The sequence below is a fragment of the Ranitomeya variabilis genome, chromosome 4 (assembly GCF_051348905.1).
Source record: "Ranitomeya variabilis isolate aRanVar5 chromosome 4, aRanVar5.hap1, whole genome shotgun sequence".
NCBI classification, from domain to species: Eukaryota; Metazoa; Chordata; class Amphibia; order Anura; family Dendrobatidae; genus Ranitomeya; species Ranitomeya variabilis.
The window spans coordinates 572,998,934-573,020,136 of record NC_135235.1 but is presented as its reverse complement, the minus strand read 5'-3'; the positions used below and the strand labels follow the sequence as shown (position 1 = coordinate 573,020,136).

The window sequence follows — 21,203 nt, the reverse complement described above, 5'->3', positions numbered from 1 at the left end:
AGGTGTATCCAAACTTTTGGTCTGTACTGTATGTCAAACCATTTGGCACATTATTAGATCTAAGGGCTCGTGCACATGACCGTATTTTCGGTCCTAGTGTGATCCAACAAAACATCAGATCGCAATCGCAACCAATGTTATTGTATGGGGCCGTGCACACCTCTGTTATTTTACTCATGACAAAAATTGCAGTATACTTGAGTTGAATCCGATTATTGTCAATGAGTCTTTGGAAAACATCGGCCTGCACTCACATGACATCTGAGTGCAGTCTGATTTTCATAGACTGACAGAATAGAGAAGATGGAAAAAAATTTTCCCCCTCCAAAAAAATCAAATCACACTATAATGTCAGTCTGATCAAACTTTGATTAGCATAATCGGCCCAATTTCCTCCAATGAGAGAAAATACGCTGGTGTGACCCTAGCCTAAGGTGTTCTCAATCTGCTTGCCTCCAAGATTTGAGGCGTTTGAAGTACTATTGATATTGACCTTTCACCTGGTCTAAAGTGGCCAGCTTTACTCTTATTTTATTTCTGCTGCTCACCTGAGAATTGTAATTTTTTTTAATAAATCCGACATACAGTTCTAGAGATATGGGTCTTTTTATTTAGTGCTTTTTTTTCTTTACCAAAGGGGTGTAGCTCACAGAATTGTGACATCTTATATTTATTTAATTATTTATTTACTGTACATATATATTTTAGCTTTTCCTAAAAATGATGTGCCGGGATATTTCACCATGCCGGTAATTTCCCCCCACTTTTGCTCAGCCTACGATTAGGGGGTCAGTGTTGTCATCTGATCTAATAATCCCAGGAGCAGCTTTCCTCAGGGCGCTCCTCGTTGGGACGATCTCTCCTTTTATGGCTTCTTACATGAAGATATAACATGGTTATAGTGGCAATACAGAAATAGAGTGAGGTTATTTTCCAGACTCCGCCATTTTAACTCCCTTGTGCCCTGGTGAGGAATGCGTCCCGTCTCTCTGTGAGATTTTTTTTTATATGTAGACCTGAGAGATTTTCAAATATTTATGTTTCTATGTCCTAAAATACCCAAATTATTACAGAGAATTCCCCTTCTGACTTCCTTGTGGTCAGTATTTGGGATTGAATGTTCTGGTCTTATTGGACGTGGTCAATGGTACCGTCTGTATGTAGCTACAGTAACCAATCAGATGTGAATATTTATTTTTGTCATCTTACAGGTTCCCTTAAATTGTGAGCCCACTAATCACCCACCCAAGGAACAAATATGGAAATATCGTCCTATAAGATGGCCGTATATCCTGTCCCCATTGTAAATGCAGTCAGCCATACCGCAGGGTGAACTCACTACATACCCCCCTCTTCAGACTTTCAGACTCAAGTAAAAAAACTGTACCAAGTCCTGCTGATAAGTCCTGAATTCTTTTCACCTCTTGCTTGCCACTTTGATGGGTAAGCAAGGGAGGGCCCGTATGCATTTGAGTAGTGCCAGCACAACCACTAGTTATTTTTCCAAACTGTGTACTCACTTATTGCACATACTGTTTAAATAGGACCTAACACTTGCCATCACTTTTTATGGGTAGCGTAAATGCCACCTTTTACCTGAATCTGGTGATGTTTTTCTTTTGTTCCTGCACCTCTCCATTCCAGAGATATGGCCTTCTCTTCTCTGTATATAAATCTAGTCTTGTTATCCAAGGGGGCGTCATCTTCACCACACCCGTTACCACACCCACTTGGGGAACAAGAATAGATTTATATTGCTGAAAGAAAGGGCCATATCTCAGGAATGGAGAGGCGCAGAAATAAAATAAAAATGACCCCAGATTCAGGAGAACAGCAGCGTTTCCATACTTATGGTAAGTGACCGGTCCTATTTAAGGACAATGGAACATGTAACAAATACTTAGTCACCCTCTGCTGTCCAGGGCTGTTTGTTCTCTGCCAGGTCCCTCTACCTGTGCAGTGTGACCAGCGCCGTCCAGTGTCAGATCACGGAGATATTTCCCTGGGCTGCTTTGTCTTGGCAGGTTGATGGATGGGATAGTGGAAAGTTGGCTTATGTGTGTGTATGGGATAACTCCTCTGCTGTGAATGTATTTAATTACCAGGGTGATGAAGGAAGCAGGGACCGCGCACTACAAGAGATTGAACATAAAACGGAGCTTATGTTAGGCAGAAATAAACCATACCACTCCCCGAGGGCACATTGTGTCCTAGGAGAGCTTAGTGTCTCCTTTATTGTTATGGGGATCCCAAGTTTATTTTAATTAACCATATAGGGGTGAGCAGATTTTGATTTGAGGACCGAGGCATAGTTGGAAGCTTCTTGGGCCCCAATGCAAAATCTGTGACAGCGCCCCCAGTCATTGCCAAAGTAGAAGAGGGGGTCACAAGGACCAGAATGCAACCGCTACCTCTGCACCCCTTTTTGTCACTCACCATTGTGTTAATTGCACACTTGCAAAATGAACAGTTTTTGTTCAGAAGATCAAATCTCTCTAAGTAACAGAAGTCTGGGGTTTTTTTTAACATTTTTAACACCCTTCCTTTTTTAAGAAAAAGTAATAGTGCAAATCCTTTGACCGATCCAATTCATTCCAATGGGATGCAAATTGGTTTGTAAATGCGTCCATTCAGCCAAGGAAACCGTATTGAGGGTCTGATATTTTATGCTTCAGTTATCCGATCAGCTGGGAAAGGCCGATGAAAAGAAATGTGGGTAAATAGTAGTGTGAACCCGTGAGCCACAAGCTGCTCATAGGCACTCAACTAAACTGAGCCCCCTCACTCGTTAATTTGGCTTGGTTGAATGTGCATGTTATGTGAATGGCACCGTGCGGAGACAAGTGGCCACCAGAAACCTCTGGGCTGCTTTACTCTAAAGGTTAGCTGCAAAAAATGATTGGGCAGGAAAGAGACACCATACTATTTTACATAGAGGTAACCCCTGAGGGGTCTACAAGGCCCAGTAGATGGTAAAGTACCCATAGACCCTCAACAGCGGTTGGAACTCTCACTTGGCCATCATGCCCCCCATTGCTAAGTTGGCGGAGTGCTCAAGCATTTTGAATGAAAAGAGGAATAAGCTCCTGCAAGACACCCCCGGCGGCTTATCTCCCTTAAGACCTTAAAGGGAACTTGTCAGCATCTATTGTGGTAGTCAACAAGAGGTGGTGCAGGGTGGGGTTTAGTGCAACAATACCGATTTAGTTATGCATGCACTTCTTCACTTCTTGTCTTCCCCTGATTGTTTGTCGGTGTACACTAGAGTCTCTGCTGCATGATGTCACCTTGGCCTCCAGCCGAAATCCAATATATGCGGCGCTCATTTTGGTGATGACGTAGTACAAGACTAAGGATTTGAGCACCACCTTGTAGCATATTGCACATGATCCAGACAAAATGCGAGTACCAAGTGCTCAAGATTTTGGCAAGAGGCAAAGGTGACGACAAGCCGTAGAGAACCCAAGACTTCTATTATTTCCCCAGACAGTGGTCATATGCCATTGCCCATCCAACAGCAGAAGACATTGAGAATTAAAGAGGATCTATGGACTGCAAGGGCACTGATTCGCCCCCAGTGCACTTGAAGCTTAATTTGCATGTAGGTAGAAAGATGAATTTAGCTGCAAAGGATTGAAACAACATAGGTAACCGGGTGGTATGCAGGAACATATTGCACCACCTCGTTACCTACATAAAAAATGCTGTTGTTGTAAGAACAAAAGAGATTGGTGTTGGAATTTAGAAAGGCCTCATCGGTGGGTTTGGGCGGTTTTGCTTTAATGTGTTTGGACACCTTTATATTGTGAGAATATTTATGTGATTTCTATAGACATCTCCCATAAACGCTCCAGACCTCCAATTTTGGGGGATTTCCATCAATAAACTTATATACGAGACACAAATTTTGACTATTTTTCTCATATATTTGACATAATTTTACAAATCTGGTCATTATAAGGACCAGTATAAGATACTGTAGATGTGGATTTCTGCTTGGCATCGTAGCCATTAATGGGCCACATGGACAGCAACGGTGGAATGATGTTCATATCGTCAATGCAGTCGAACTAACAGACTTGTGCTGCTTCCATCTTTTCCAGGTTTTTCATGTGGCTTATGTATGGATCAAGTTTGCAAACTCTCCCCGACCTGATCTATGGGTGCTGGAACGATCTACAGATTTTGGTGCCACATATCACCCCTGGCAGTATTTTGCATGTAAGTTTGATTCATATCTTATAGTGAATGTCTGTGCCATTTTTTAAATCTAAACAATATACTGATTAATTTCCTTATATGCATTTTTGTAAAAGATACCATTCTGGCTGCCGTCAGCCACCCCTAGAGGGAGCAAAGGAGCTTTCTGTATACTGTTAGTGCACTGAGACCAATAATGTCTTGCACTCCCTCTAGTGGTGGCTGAAGGAGATCAGCTTGTTCTCAAGAAATAGAACAATGTCAAGATGCAAGGAGACTGATCACCGACAAAGGGAATCTATAAATGTTAATTAAAAGTATATGACCCCCTCAGTGACCTGCGGAGTTCTTCATGTACTGTAGACCTCATCCCGTACAATCTGTATCTCTCTATCTTGTTTTCGGCCCCTACTCCCCGTTTATATTTAGCTATGAGAACGCAGTTCGGAGACCGCTAATTGGAATAAGATGAGGAGATCTTTACTGAGCATTATTTCTTGCCAGGAATTTTAACTTGCAAACACAAATCCCTCGGGTCCACGAGCCCATATCTCCCGACCTCCATCTCCCATCGTTGGATACTTTCATGTTTTACAGTTAACTTCATAAATTCTTCCCTGGGAGGAACCACTTCCATTTTCCTTCATACTGTCCCTCACATCATTGACAGCCCCCCTATTTTCATTTTTTTATCACTTGAGTGTACATCCCACACACTATCAGCACATTCCCATGCTGAAATACTTTGTGCTGCTTTTCATCCGGCCCTTTTGACTTAGATACGCTCTGTTTATGCTCTGTTCACATCTCATTTTTTTACTCCAATGTCAGCCTTCGACTGCCATGGTAAAAAAAAGTATAGATTTACTGTGTCCCCCGTGCATAGGCCAGCACAGCATAGCGCAGCACTCTTTTACCCTATGCTAGGTATATGGGGGGCTTTAGATATATTCTGCATCTGCTCCGATAGCTCTCCCAGTATGTAGAATATTTAGTAAAAAACTAGATGTGAACATTGTAACTCTGTCACAGTCCAAATACTTCCTTCCTGAAATACTTTGTGCTGCTGGTGATTTTGCTCCTTACAACTTTTCTTCATTCCTGTCCTCACATCATGGAACTGCCTTTTCTTATGCATCCATGCCCTGTCTAACATCAGTGGGCAGGTCAGTGCCCCCCACAAAATCATTGCCCTCCTCACCTATTGGTTACGTCACTCTTATGATCCCCTCTATGATGTGTTTCTGTGTCCACTAATCTGAGGTACAGCTATGATTTTACATCTCCAGCTGTGGAGCTGTCCATTCACTGATAGGCCTAACAGATGGTGGATGCAGTTCCTGCACTTGTTATGGGGTCTCAGGTGGCGGACCCTCTTTCTGCTCCCTCCTGTGTGATGTCCATTGAGAGCTGTTATGGTGCTGGTTTTAAGGAAAGCAATTACCCGTGTCCTTCCTGGTCATCAGTATCCATTCATGCAAATTTCCTTTTTTGCTATGACCGCCATATGTTTTGTACCTAGGATGGACATCATAGTACTGTGCAGTGGCGTAACTTGAAACTCATGGGCCCCGATGCGAAAGCTCCAACAGGGCCCCCAAATATTTTACATCTTTAATAGCAATAGTCTTTTTCTATAGGCAAAAGGGACTTTTAGGGCCCCCTAGGCTCCAGGGCCCGGGTGCGATTTCAGCCCTTGCACCTGTTGTAGTTACACCCCTGGTACTGTGTGTTCTCATGTGCCAGAAGGGGTTTCCCTCCTTGACACCAGTGGTCCAACGATAGATTTTGCCCCATGCAACATCTCCACAATTATATCTCCTAGCTTCCAAGAGAGACTGCATTGAGCGCTTTGGAGCCCAGACCCTACAACGGATCACGAAGGATGATGACGTCATATGTGCCACCGAGTATTCCCGCATCGTGCCATTGGAGAATGGAGAGGTTAGTGCCTTACTGGCTCTATTTTCAGTCTTTGACCCTTAGGTTCACCAATTTCCTTACATCTGCTTTCCAATCTTGTGGTTTCAGATTGTGGTTCCCTTGGTCACCAAGCGTCCTGGAGCCTTTAATTTCTCATACTCCCCGCTACTAAGGAACTTCACTAAAGCAACCAACATTCGTTTAAGGTTCATGAGAACGAACACCCTGCTAGGGCACCTTATGGGCAAAGCACAGGGGGATCCCACTGTAACCAGAAGGGTGAGTAACACAAACAGCCCATAAGGTCCCCCCATACATATTAGACTAAGGTCGGCCGAATCTGCCCATATTGACGGGTATGGCAGACACTATTTTGTGTATGGAAATGCCGGACAATTCAATGGAGGAGATGTTGATTGGGCATATCTTATTTTGGACTGACTATCGCATTGTTGTCAGCCGTCAGCAGAGGTGTTAGCCGGCAGCTTTCTTTATAGAGATGGGGAGATGGTGAAAATGGCTGCTGGCAAAACGATTCGTTGAAGCATCATTCAGACGACAGCCATCTAAAGTGTATGGCCAAGAGAAACAGGCAATCAAATTACATTCATGGGAGGCATACCGGCCCCTGTTGGCCTGTGCGATATTGTAGTCAGCAGTTAACTGCATTCACCAGAACCTAGAAGTTTACGGAGGTCATCTACTACTTTACATAATCCCTTCTTTTTAGATGGTTCCTTTGGCAATACGCTGATCATCATTTATCCTCCTTCTAGGATCTCCCACGACCAGCTGTAATTTATGGGTAAACCTGGCAGTAAGTGATCCAGGTTCCCTTCCTTGCTACCACAGGGAAAATTAAGTATTACATAGTGCCCATCGAATCAATGAGGATCCTAAACTTAGGACCCCTCTATTAATTCAGAATGGAGAGTATGTAAGCAGCCACAGACATTTCCATACCTTGGGCAACTTTTTCAAGAGATTCTGTATGATTGCCCAGAAATTTGCCACCAGGGTTAATACAATCCTAATGTGCTAGCATGTAAAGCTATTCTGTGTATGTTGGACATGGGGCTGTAATGAGGCTAAACCTTATTAAATACATTATTTACTTTTTTTAACAGTACTTTTACAGTATTAAAGACATCAGCATCGGGGGGCGCTGTGTCTGTAACGGGCATGCTGAAGTCTGCAATGCCAAGGACCCTACTAACCCATACAGGTAAGAAAAGGAAATTACTGCAGAAAAATGGGGGCACTGTTTGTACATCTATATGGGAGTTGAATTGCTCCCCCAGATTCTCTATAAACATACTGTGAGGGACCTGTGACTCCAATGAGAAATATGGCTCAGGCTGAACCCCAGAATATACTATGAGTTTCTGGATCATTCTGGAGCTGTGACTATTTTCATTTATTATGTGCACCTTGACAGCTGACGGGAGCCGAGATGATGGACTGGGGTTATCAGCAGATCTGCCCCTCTTGTCAGCTACATCTTCTTGCCTCCAGCTGCTTCATTGACATGATCCAACAATGTCAGCAGACTTCTGATCAGAGGCGCCGTTCTACCTCCGAGGGTCACACATGGTCCCATCAGTAATCTTCTGTGATATTTATGACAGGTTCCTTTAAGAGGAGACTACAGTGGGGTTAAGTTAGTCTGTTATTTCTGCTGTGGGGGGATGTGGAGCTCATGGGAGGTGCAGGGGGCCATAACAGTAATTCATTGCATTGACAGATGTTACCTGAGCCCTGTATATGACTGACATGCCCTGTACTGGGGTGTCAGGCCTCTGTTTATATTGTGCGGTTATAAATATCACTTCTTGTGACTTCACTATATTTAAAAAAAAAATCTTCTGTATGCCTAGACCTTTTATTTTACCTTCACACTGCCCAGTCTCTACCAGCAGTGGCCATATACTGTATATACCTATCTGTGCTACAAAGGATCATTAACTTCACTTTTTTTTGCCCTTTTCTAAACCTGAATGATGTTATCTACATGCACTGATGTTTGGACTCTTTGCTCCACTGTCTATTATTTTTTCTATTAATGTTTATCACTCAAGTTTCTTATCCTTCATATATACCATAACATTTCTTAACCTTCCTCTTTACCCTCAAAAATTCTTATCCTTCCTCTATGCTCCCAAATTTCTTATACTTCTTCTATACCCACAAAATTTCTTAACTTGCCACTTACCCTCAAAAATTCTCATCCTTCTATATTTCTCAAATTTCTTATCCTTCTTCTTCATCCCCCAAATTTCTTATCCTTACTGTATACCCTAACAATTCTTGAACTTTTTCTTGATCCTCAAATTATTTTGATTTTTTTCTTTACCCGAAATTTCTTTGGTTTCTCTTTACCCCAGAAATTCCCTGCAATTCCTCCTTACCCAAAAATATGCGTGTCTCTTCCCTTTGGAGAGAATTCTGGTTTCTCTGAATTCCTACTACCGTCTCAAAGCTTTTCTGTGGGTTGGAAATTGACTTAGAAGGTGGCACCCAAAAGTCAGTTTTCTCCCTTCTTGATGAGAGCTGATTTGCATACCTGTTCCCATGAAGCATTGCCTGCCGATATTCTACCAGCTGGATCTCTTCAATGAGAATCACAAGCCTTCACCCTTCCCTTTTTACTTCCTTGCCCTTCTTCACCCTAAGCTTTTCTTGCCCATCCCCTGACCTTCATCTTACTTCTGATACCTGCTCAGTGATCTTCACTTGATCTTTTTCCCCTTCAATGACCTTCATCTCGCCCTTGTGCCTTTGGGTTATCTTCTTTCTTCATCAATATTCTTGACTTTGTCCTACCTCTACCAATGACATTTGCTTTACTCTGCACTACATGTCGCCCATCTTCTCTTTACTCTGGGTATTCCCCTTCTTCTGTTCCCCTGACATTGACCTTGTCCTTTTTTTTTAAGGTTAGATGCTTTTTGGTGGCTAATACTATATTAATCCAATCAACTTCCCTGAGCTTCTTTAAGACTTTTCTCCTTTTTCCTCCTCCAAGGCTTCAGTGTGACTGTCAGCACAATACTTGCGGGCCATCGTGCGACAGCTGCTGTCCCGGCTACCACCAGCTACCGTGGAAACCGGCCACCATGGATAATCCCAATGAATGCGAACGTAAGTCCTGACCTCCCGGCTTCATTCCCTCAGTCTGACTTAGTATTTTCTCGAACATTTTCCAAGAATAATGAGAAGTCCTGGAGTTATGTGGGTAGCGCTGTCTCCTGAGGCAATGCTACGCGGTCACACACATTTTTTGTATGGCTGGTTTTATGGTTTGGATAACATCTGTTTCTAAACACTTTGAATGTGTAAATTATGGCAGCACCATAGATGTGAGACTGCCGTACCGACCTGCTGAAAGTAGCCTAGTCAGCCAAAGGTGGGCTAACGTCTCCATTAAAATTCCAAGATTTCCAAGATCCTGACTTACTGTCATTGAATGGAAATATTCATGGTTTACCTTCAGAGACTGGAAAACTTGTCCATAAAAATGTGCTGCTAATTCAGCTCCACATCTCTGAGGTCTCTTACACTGTGACGGGCCCTGCACCTGTGTGAGGAGCACGTATTCAGGATAGGTTTACAGTCCATGAGTGCAAAAAAGAAAGTTTACAGTCACTGACAGCAATCAGATAATGACAACATGTAGGACAGATGAAAGTTGGCCATAAAATAAATTGCATTTTGATACGGTTTCCATCAGTTTTGTGGCATCTTACTCCGGGTTCCTTATCTTGCAGCCTGCAATTGTAATGGACATGCCTATGACTGCTACTACGACCCCGAGGTTGATAGAGTCAGAGCGAGCATGAATAGTCAGGGCCAGTACGAAGGCGGAGGAGTCTGTTTGGATTGTCAGGTAGGGCGGATGTGGGGTGTGATGTCCCATGTCTGTACATGGGGTCTCTGCTAATAGTGACTATAATTATAGTGTATGCTTTCTCGATATTGAGTAAAACCATGTTATTGGGTTGTTTAGCACAATACCGACGGTGTCAATTGTGAGCGATGCCGCCCCGGATACTACAAATCTCCAGATCATCGCACCGACTCGCCGTACACTTGTCAACGTAAGTACTGCTACACTAGGTCTGTGTAATATATCCGTATAATCCAAAGTGTGCCTTACAGACTGGCAACTGTGGACTTAAAGGCTACTATACAAGTGCCAATGGGTACAAAGCTAGTTGACTATGGAGTCCCCAATTTCCAGTTTATATGGCACCCGAATATGAGCTGTTATCCCTGCAGCGCTGTATAATGACCATTGAATCCAATGAGATATGATGGCTGCACACAGCCCTATGCTTTGCTGCAGGTTTCTACTCTGACCACTAAAGAGGGCCCCCATTGAGACCCTTCCGTATATGCCATCCCTAGTCAGTAATAGAGGTGTCATTATGAGACAATGTTTTTAATGTGTAACTTGCCAGGGGGCGGTAGCTGTGATTGAGCTGCTGCTCCATGTTGCGCTGGTACTTTACAGGATTATTGTATCCCAGTCCCAGTGCGCTGTCTAATATAGGGTGCTGTCCTCTGGTCTCCATCTTCTGGAACAGCCACACACAGATCAGGGGACACTCAGTTTGTTTCAACAGTTTACTGGACAGTTCAAGTACATCAGATTGTAACATGCATTATCGGGCACAGCACCCGTCGTTTCTTGTTTCAGTAATACAGTGCATTTTCCGCTTTACTTTCTGTTGTTCCTGAACTATCCCTACATCCACTGATCCTGTCAGCCCCAGGGATTTCCTGTTCTGTCCCGCAGTGTATTCGAGATCCATTACCTTTCCCTCACACAGTTCCGCATCCTTCTTCCACTGTACAGAAGGGGTTAAGGTTCTTTCCATAACACCTGTATCGACCCATAGGCTCCGAACGTTACAGTAATGTCTGCCGGGAGTCTTGTAACACCTCATACCACCCAGAACACGTTCTACTCGTTTCTTCTATCAACCCACTGCACCTTGAACTCTTGAACTTCACCTTGTCACTTAACAAACAAACTCTCCTCTAGAAACAGGGAGCAGTCTCCTTTTTTACTGGCCCTAGCCCCTCCCACTGTGGGCGAGTCCCAAACATTAACTATATCTGTCCCTGCAGCCTCTTGCTGGGCAGATCTAACCTTTCACCTACATTCTAGCACACAGCTTGCATTACTTTCCTATATTAACATTATATTAACAATACTTATACTATACCTTAATTCATTTTCATCATCTAACTGCAGTTACCATCTTATGTCCTAAATCTTACTCTATGTTCTATCTACTTAATCTGCACTGTACATTACACACACTAGGCATTACCTTTACAGAACTTGTACGTCAGTAGCATTGCCTATGCATTATATACCATCGTAACATTCTATATCACATAGTTACACCATGGATATACCACTAACTGCAATACATAGCAAAAACTCCAGGTTATAGTTCACACTACAAATAACACTATTGGTGTCTTCAGGGGCGGGAACACGACAATCTAGCCCGCACCCTTACAAATGTATGATCCATGCTATGGAGCTGTATACCTCCCCATAGGTAGATAGATAGATAGATAGATAGATAGATAGATAGATAGATAGATAGATAGATAGAGCGTGGTATCCCACCTGTTGTGTTTCCTTGCAGGATGTGTCTGTGACTCGGAGTTCATGAGTGGAAGTTGTGAGGACCTTACTGGAAGATGTTACTGTAAACCCAATTACACAGGCGAGGACTGCAGAGCCTGCGCAGAAGGATACACTGATTTTCCCCAGTGTTACCGTAAGTCTAGTTTCTAGGTTCAGTTCTTGTCACATTATATGAACATGTTCTGCATTATCTCCAGCACTTATGTGGAACTGCTCCTATTCATCCACCTCTTTTTTACCCTCCATTGGGTCTCTTTGTGACTACAGACCTTTTTCTGCACTTTTGTGTACTGTGTACTACCTCAAAAAATGTAAATTGTGGACAAGGGGCTGCATATGTCACTAGATGGCCAGACATCATAGTCTTTGCACTGAAGTTATCTATCAGAGAATATATACATAGCCCTACGCGTTCCATCAATCATTGGTTGCTACTTTGATCCATCAGGGGCTAGCAATGTATTAGGATTTTTGACATTCATAATTGAAGTCTAAATACTGATATAATACATGACTTATTTTTCACAATATTTATATATACTGATTGACTACAAGATAGCAATAACAAGTGGTTATAGTTTAGGTATTGGGAGATAATTTAGTATTAGTGTTGTATAATATATATATATATATATATATATATATATATATATATTATATATATATTCGATTTTAAAATTAAATATTAAAAGCTATTTTTTGTTTTCCTATATTTTATTCCAATTGGATTAGACAATGAACTATTAGTGATATTTTTCGACATATCAAATTTACAGGTAGTCAGTGAATTATTTTATATGAATTTTATTTATTATTGAGCAGATCAAACCATATAATTTACTGACTTTTATAGTTTATAAAAAGCAGTCAATTTATACTGCTCCGGTTATTCAGTCCTTCTACTGTGATCAACAGCTCCCGCCATCATAATAGTATGATGTCCCCACACATAGTATGATGGTCCACAGCTCCCCACACAGTATACTGGACCCCATGGCCCCTGTACACACCATGATGCCTCAACAGCTCACCACCACCGTATGATGACCTCCATAGCCCCCAAAATAGTTTGATCCCACACACATTATGACAGCTACGCACTACGTAAGTCAGGATGGAAGTGGGGGGAGAGGCAGCGGCATGCAGCCACGGGCCGCAGTGTACCCAGATCTGGTATAGACTATAATGCAACAATATTTTTGCAGCTGATGAATTACACTAGACTCCAACATCCAACAGTAGAAATGTCGGCGCATCAGACCGTGGAAATGATGCAGATTGCAATACCTCACATATACCACCTGATGGTGCTGTGACTTCTGATAACTTCTCTCTCATTATTCCAGCTGTTCCGGTTACCTCTGACGACACGGGGGCACAGAATCAGCCGGCGGGGGAGTTCATAAGTAAGAATAATACATTTTATTTATAAATTAATTATCTGCAATAAGACAGATTGCTGTCACATAATTACAGAGAGTACACTGTGGGATGTGCCTGCAGTATAACTTGCATTTCTCTTAGTAATATAGGATTTTTGTGAGCTGTCTTGGCACTATCTCTGCTTGCTGTCCGTATAATATTTCCATTCAGAATCTGACTTGACCTAGTGCTGCTTACAGAGTAACTATATCCGTATGACGGCTCTATACTAGTCCGGGGGGATATGCAGCCTGGTGGCTGTAGATGCTCAGTAGCTTATATAAGGGGTGACGGTGCAGTGCCACCAGTGACGGACATGTATCTCTCTCCTCCAGCCTGTGATTGTAATGTAGCCGGAACAGAAGGAAACGCCTGTCGCCGAGACTCTTCTACTGGCACCTGCATCTGCAACTACAACTTCCAGGGAGAAGCCTGCGACACGTGTGCCCCTGGCTACCATGGTGCCAGCTGCCAAGGTGAGTGTGCCACTACGGTGCTGGCATAGCCTTAGGATGAATAACAGCATCCCTCCATTGTGTGTATTAGAGGTACTGAATCACTGCTGTCTCCCCCACACTTCTCTTCCCCTCCTTGTTTCCTGTGTCTCTTCCATTTCCATTAAAGTTCATATGTTTCTCCCCCCGGACTCTAATTATCCTCTGCCCCTGTGACCCGCAGCGTGTCAGTGCTCCGAACCCGGCGTGTACGATGGAAGCTGTGATAAGGACAGCGGACAGTGTGTGTGCCGGGACGGCTTTGAGGGAACGTTCTGTGATAAATGTGCCCCACGCTATTTCAACTATCCTCTGTGCCAGTGTGAGTCCTCTGTTCTCAGCATTTTATGTTGATTCTCAAGGGTTTTTGGGGCCGCCACTAATGTACTGCATACACTTCTGGGATGAATGGTCAAGACTAGGGTTGAGCGACTTTTACTTTTTTAGGGTCGAGTCGGGTTTCGCGAAACCCGACTGTCTCAAAAGTCGAGTCGAGTGAAATCGGCCGATTCACGCGAAAAGTCGGGGATCGACCGGAACACGAAACCCAATGCAAGTCAATGGGAAATATCTCTCTCTCTCCCTCCCTCCCTCTCTCTCTCTCTCTCTCTCTCTCTCCCCTCCGTCCCTGCACAGACAAGCTGGTGTTACACATTGCAGATCGCTACACACAAGCGATAAGATGGCGATAGGCGCCCCTAAGACCTATGTCATCACTCTGCCCGCGCTCCTTCATTGGCTGAAAAAATGGCGCTAAACGTGTCATACGAAACGCGACTTTGGCGCGAAGATCGCGTACCGCATGGCCGATCCCACACTGGGATCGGGTTGGGTTTCATGAAACCCGACTTTGCCAAAAGTCGGCGACTTTTGAATTTGTCCGATCCGTTTCGCTCAACCCTAGTCAGGACGCTATGCATTCCCTGCTTGAATGATTCATGACATAAGGGCATACCCCATTTATTACAGTGATCCTGACTTTTTGGGTTTTGGGGTGCAAGTAATAGATCCGAGTGCAGCAAACCCTAATTGTAGTTAAGTATTGTCGCCACCTAGTGGCCAAACAAGTCACTGCAATGCTAATGTTTTTTGGTACCTCTTGCCAGTATGTGGATGCAGCCCCGAAGGCACGTTACCTGAAGGCTGTGATGAGAGGGGGCGCTGCTACTGTAAGCCGGAATACGATGGTCCTAGATGTGAGCAGTGCTCTGTGGGATATCACTCCTACCCCTACTGCAGAGGTATGATAGATCGCTCTTCAATTCCAAGTGACTTTTTACTTTTAGACCAGTATGCACTGTATTAATGTAATAATGTGTCACTCTGTGCCAATGGGACCTTATCGATTTATCAAATATTTTACATTATTAGAAAAGTGTATAACATATATTTATAGGGGCAAGGAGTGCCAGTAAGCTAAAATAATACTTGATGAACCCCTGGGACTTAGAATGGGGTCTGTCTGGTTCCTTTGTGGTATTAGTCATTTTGATGGGAAAATAGAACAGCTTTTTGCCCTTGGAATATGACAGATTATGAATCAAGGCCATTAATCAATAAAACAAAAAATAATTAACAGAGATCAATTTCTAATTTTAATTATTTTTTTCTTAGTTTGTTCATGTGATTATCGGGGGGCATTGGACAATAACTGCACCCCAACAGGACACTGCCAATGTCGCCCTAATTATGCAGGACCCACCTGCAATCAGTGTGCCCCTGGATTCTATGGCTTCCCCACCTGTACACGTGAGTATTCATTGCATGTTCCACTACTGGCCACTAGAGGGTGCACATGATCTTTCCATGTTTCTCCCATTCTATTAGACTGGATACAGAGCATGATGGGGGGATAGCTCTGGGAATGCTGCAGGCAGTTTACCTTTCCACATATTCTTTACATAGCTTGCCATTGCTCCAGAGAGGGCTCCCTCCACAACATATGTGACTTCCAGAGTGGACAGTGCAGGTGCCGGCCTGGAGTCAACGGACAGAGATGTGACGCCTGTGCAAGTGGAACGTATGGATTTCCAAATTGTGAAGGTAATAAAGCAGGGGGACTTAGTTTGGAGTCACCCGATGCAGGGCCTGACAGGACGGCATGATACGACGACTCTCTCTTAGAGATAAGTTTGCTGCAAATATTCAGTTTCAGATTTTATTGTTCTCCTTTCCTCTTTCAGTGGGACCTTGTGATCCAGCTGGATCCACCTCTGTTGGCGTTGATCCTCCGGAGGTAAGTTAACAAGAGAACTTTTAAATGGGTTATAATCTGTGGACAATTTTGTCTTGTCAATAATAAATTCATCAGTACAGGAGCTCCACTGCAAGTGTTACATTTCCCTGCAGCACCCCCAGAGGAAAAATGAGGAATTACATATATTTAATTAAAATCAATGGTCGGTCTCATGTTAGGCACAAATGTGTCAGCTACTCCAGGATCATTATAGTCCAGTCTCCTGCTACATCCACAAAACTTCTCAATAATAACGCAGCATTTCCATAAACCATCGTAAGTCTCAGAAACTTCACTGACTAGGACCCCTCAGTTTAAGTAGCTACTGTCCGTCTAATAAGATAGTTCTCGCTGTCTTATAGACTGGAAACAATAATGGAATCGGGAAGTGGAAGTAAAGGGTTCATTAGTTGAACTGGCTGAGAACCTGAGCCCGTGCTGAGCTTGCATTAGTGAAGCAGTGACGTGTGGGTGAAAACACGAGGGGCAGAATGGAGCGGGGGTCCCGCAGCAGGGTCACAGCTGTTTTCCTGGAGCAAGCATTTGGAATGCACTCAGCCTCTGGCATCGGATGACATGTGTCATTGAGCGGAGACGGAGCTCACATGGGCAGAGATGGTGATGATTTGAGCATTTCTGGCAGCCAAGGGGTTACCAGTAAGGCCTTTAAAGGTGCGGGGAGGGTAAAGTTTTGCCATGGGAGGAGTGAAGGGGGCTTGAGGGTTAGGTGGCCGGCTAAACTCTTCTAAGCCTAGTATGCTCATTGCCCTATGGACTAGTATGTGGAGCCCCCTATGGATCTTTCATGGCCTCATCCTGTTCTCTCACATTCTTCAGGGCTCCTGCCAATGCAAGGAAAATGTGGAGGGCGCATCCTGCGACAAGTGTAAGCCCTTATACTGGGACCTGTCGTCTGAACACCCCGAAGGCTGCAAACGTAAGGAGGCCACCCTCACTGTTTTGCTAACCCCCCACTATTATATACCTCTAAGTACTCAGACCAGCCCTCTCTGTGCCTCCTGCAGGATGTGACTGCGGCTCAGGGACGATAAATGGAGTTGGAGAGTGTCGACAGGTAGGAAGACAACTTATGTTATCTATAAATATCACATACAAGGGCATCTATTACAAACACTGAATGTATTTTTACAGTTTTGCACTCATGCTTAGGGTTTTACTGGAATCAAATGCACAATAATACCTACAGAGTGAAAGAACAATGCCACCTAGTGGTCAAAACATCCAGAAAAACTCTATGGAACATTTTAAAATATGGTTTTCAGGTACAATTTCTCACATACGGGAGTGGAAACATTAAGCTGGGTCTTCACATGGTGTTTGTGGGGCTGTAGTTTGCATTGTGGCTTAAAGCCGTATGGCAAAACCAAGTTCAATATGCTGTGGTTTCACAGAACAAAACAAATCTGTATTCCTGATTAACAGGGGAACCAATATAATCAGTGTTTGAGGCACTTAATTAGCAGTGTAGAGGGGGATTGTCAGGGGGTGATGGACTATGTACCATAGAGATGCAGAGGTTATCTGGGGTGATGGATAACGCGTGTGTAATTTCAGACAGATGTCCCTTAGGGTTGACACGGTGAGCGGGAAGTTATCCTGCCCGATTTTCTCATATCGGTTACATTGGTGGCTGTTGAGTGTGATTGATTGTGTCTGGCCTTCCTGTCGCCTCTATTTTAAAGGCACAGTAAAAATAAAAATGTTACTTTACCCTATTAGCGCAAAATAATTGGTTGGGGACTAGAGATCAGCAAATTGATCTGGAGGAGGCTGGTCAAGTGGTCGGGTCTAGTGATGAGCGATGTGCTCATTACTCGAGTTTCTCAGAGCATGCTTGGGTGGTCTCTGAGTATTTCGTTGTGCTTGGAGATTTTGTTTATGTCGACGCAGCTACATGATTTGTGGCTGCTAGCCAGCCTGAATACATGTGGGGATTTCCTAACAAATAGGCAACCCCCATATGTATTCAGGCTGTCTAGCAGCTGCGGCGACTCAAACGTAATCTCCGAGCACGCCAAAATACTCGGAGATCACCCGAGCATGCTCGAGTAATGAGCACACTTGTTCATCACTAGTCGGGTCACCATTCCGTGGTCGCTAGATGGGAACATGGGGCCTGTCTCCCTACCTCAAGGTAGCCGTGGATGCTGTCAAGTAGGAAGCAGTTCTCAGGGTCCTATCAAGCAACCATGGAATAATGACCATTGCCCTATCAATCTGTATTATGGACCCTTTTTTATAGCCGTTTATCCTCACTATTCTGCTTTCCTAGCATGGTGCGCCTTCATTTTCAGGATCGATAAGGGTAGCCATGACCTGTAATGGAAAGCCCTTATTATTTGGTTGAACATGAGACTCATCAAAAAAAGTGGTCCAGACCTGCCAATTTTTGCAGGAACGGATGACCAGCCTATGTGTACGGTGCCCTCAGGATTCTAGATGTTGTTGGTGGAAAGATGGATTGATATATTGAGTTTCAGCGTTGGGTCCATTTATTCTTAGGGGAGATAATCCATCACCATGAGCATATGGGAGTGTACAGAGGTTTCTGGTAGCAACCTCCTTCCATATTCCAATTGAGAATACATGTGCTCTCGGGAACATCAGTTTCCATCTGTTTGGAGTTTTTGGAGCTCATCAGCACCCATCGAATATCCAGATCCTATGGCATTAACACTTCAATATCTTGGTTCCCTGTTTACTAGGTCACTGGTCAATGTTTCTGTAAACCCAACATCTGCAGTGGCTCATGCAACAAGTGCAAGGATGGATTCTACAACCTGAAGCCAGACAGCTACTTTGGGTGCCAGGGTAGGCTCTTCATCTAAAAAGAACCTGACCCCATCCTCCAAAATGATATCAGCACCATAGAAATCTTCATATTCCTATTCTTCCCACACTGGAATGAGCTTGTCCTGTGCTCAGTGCCGCCCCCTGCTGCATAATGCAATGAGTTGGAGCGGGGGTAGGGTTGTGACAACTGCTCCGAGCACATTTCAGCCTCAGAAAACGAGTTGTCATATTACTCTATTGACTTTCTGAGTCTCTGTTAGCCTCATGTCCTGTGGATGAATTCCCCTCTAATTGGATATCTGGAAATTCCTCTTTAATTCCCTGTTAGGAGAGCGGATGCCTCCCCCGCATTCCAGAGCTAAGACCCCTATAAATATCCTCACGCTGCCTGCTTGGACCCAAGCTTGGCAGAATTAACTAACCAGGTGTTTACCCCCTGCAGGATGCCAGTGTGACATCGGAGGCTCTGTTGGGTTGGCATGCAACGCGAGGACTGGCGAATGCCAGTGCCGAGAAAATGTGCAAGGTCCCCAGTGTAACCAGTAAGTGTCTGCTGGAGGCAGGAAGCATCTGATCTATCGTATGAATGCATTTAATATACCGTATTAATGGCTGTATGTGTAGGCTATGTCCCGTCACTCGCGCTGCGGCAGCTGCCACCTCTAATTAAATTACAGTGAAATCGACCTCTGTTTGTGCAGTAGGAAGTCAGCTGTAACCATGGCAGGTCATTACCGTGAGAAAACATGTGCCGAGGGTATAAAGCCTGGAGACTGGAAGTATCAGTAATGTGCTGATCATTTTCAAGAGCTCTGCTTGCTGTCGGGCATGGAAACTTTACAGATTACTGCCAGAGGCTGAAAAACGGCTTCATCCAAGTGTGCAGGGCTATCAAGGAGAGATATTGGGTTTTAGCCCCTATATTTCCATTCACCAACAGGGAGAAGTTTGAACATAAAGTTTATTAAAAAGTTGATGGTATTTTACATATACTGGAAGCCCCCATAATCATTTATGCCTTCATGGTATGATTTAGGAGGGACCACCAATAATACCCATGGAAAGGTGCCATGACTGTAGAGATAAAGACATAGACAAGGTGGTCTTGTAGGTAAATAGTGTCTTCTGAAGGTTACTATGGGAATCAGGTGGTCCCGGTGCTGTAGGAATGAGAAGAGGACACACAGGGAGTGACAGAGAACTACAGGGGGCGATACATGTGAGAACTACAAGCTCCAATTAATTGAGTGTAATTGAAGTGATAATGTTTTTCACGACTTCTAAAATTCTGTGCAAAAGCTATCGGCAGGTGTTTAAAACATGCTTCGATGTAAGAAGAATGCTTTCAAAATTGTAAGTGTTAATAGTTTATTGTTATCAATTACCGACATGTAAAGTGAATGAACAAAAGAGAAATCTAAATGACAGCGATATTTGGGGTGGCCGCCCTTTTCCTTCAAAAACAGCATCAATTCTTCTCAGTACAGCTTCTGAATCAACTTAGCAGGGAGGATGTTCCAAACATCTTTGAGAACTAACCCCAGATCTTCTGTGGATACAGGCCTGTACACATCCTTCTGTCTCTTCATGTAATTCTACAGTTGATGATGTGAGATCAGGGCTCTGTGGGGCCATATCATCACTTCCAGGACTTCATGTTCTTCTTTACACTGAAGATAGTTCTTAATGACATTGGCTGTATGTTTGGGGTCGTTATCTGTTGCAGAATACATTTGGAACCAATCAGATGACTCCCTGATGGTATTACATGATGGATAAGTATCTGCCTGTATTCCTCCTAATTGAGGACAACATAATTCTGAAAATATCCTGAACTTCATATGCTGAAAAGCAGTTTCGGTGAAAAAACTGCCTTCTGTTGCAGATAAATATTTCACAGTCCAGAGCATCTGCTGCCATTTTTCTGGTCCCTGGTTCCTGTGTTTTCGTGTATAGTTGAGTCATTTGGCCTTGTTATGTCAAAGGTATAACTTTTGGCCGCTATTCTTCCTTGAAGACCACATCTGGCCACACTTCTCTGAACAGTAGATAGGACCCTAGATCTAATATTTAACAAACCTATCTTTCCCGGTGTAAAAGTCTGCAAATTTAAAGTGCAGGTAGGATCCAGCACTAACCAAAAACTGTCTTGATGTATATTTCATCTACTGCACTAAGTCTCCTCTTTGCTGACCAAACTTCTTAAAAAAAAAAGCTTGAACAGCACATCTTGAAAACTTCAGTCCGCTTTGAAATCTTTGGCCATCCACAAAGCAGATGTGGTTTAATGTGGAGAAACGTAAAGTTATGCTTTCGGGCAGTAATAGTATGTGGGCATCAGATGTTCAATGGGGAGTAAAACTAGGAGAGTCACTTGTAAAGAAGGGCCTGAGTGCACTTCTAGATCACAGACTAACTAACAGCATGCAATGTCAGTTAGGACAGT

The 21,203-nt window shown here is 43.6% G+C and overlaps 1 protein-coding gene across 1 annotated transcript in view; it reads left to right on the top strand.

The window, feature by feature from the left end:
* LAMA5 (laminin subunit alpha 5) overlaps window positions 1–21,203 on the top strand; it is a 116,915-nt gene that overhangs the window by 49,419 nt on the left and 46,293 nt on the right. The window contains exons 3-21 of the mRNA XM_077252870.1: window positions 4,104–4,221; window positions 6,026–6,144; window positions 6,232–6,402; window positions 7,251–7,348; window positions 9,149–9,264; window positions 9,891–10,009; window positions 10,130–10,220; window positions 11,790–11,924; window positions 13,138–13,197; window positions 13,549–13,689; window positions 13,892–14,029; window positions 14,814–14,948; window positions 15,322–15,456; window positions 15,613–15,750; window positions 15,891–15,943; window positions 16,781–16,880; window positions 16,969–17,018; window positions 18,670–18,775; window positions 19,200–19,299. Of these exons, the coding sequence (XP_077108985.1) occupies window positions 4,104–4,221; window positions 6,026–6,144; window positions 6,232–6,402; window positions 7,251–7,348; window positions 9,149–9,264; window positions 9,891–10,009; window positions 10,130–10,220; window positions 11,790–11,924; window positions 13,138–13,197; window positions 13,549–13,689; window positions 13,892–14,029; window positions 14,814–14,948; window positions 15,322–15,456; window positions 15,613–15,750; window positions 15,891–15,943; window positions 16,781–16,880; window positions 16,969–17,018; window positions 18,670–18,775; window positions 19,200–19,299 (2,123 nt within the window). The remainder of the gene's footprint in view (window positions 1–4,103; window positions 4,222–6,025; window positions 6,145–6,231; window positions 6,403–7,250; window positions 7,349–9,148; window positions 9,265–9,890; window positions 10,010–10,129; window positions 10,221–11,789; window positions 11,925–13,137; window positions 13,198–13,548; window positions 13,690–13,891; window positions 14,030–14,813; window positions 14,949–15,321; window positions 15,457–15,612; window positions 15,751–15,890; window positions 15,944–16,780; window positions 16,881–16,968; window positions 17,019–18,669; window positions 18,776–19,199; window positions 19,300–21,203) is intronic.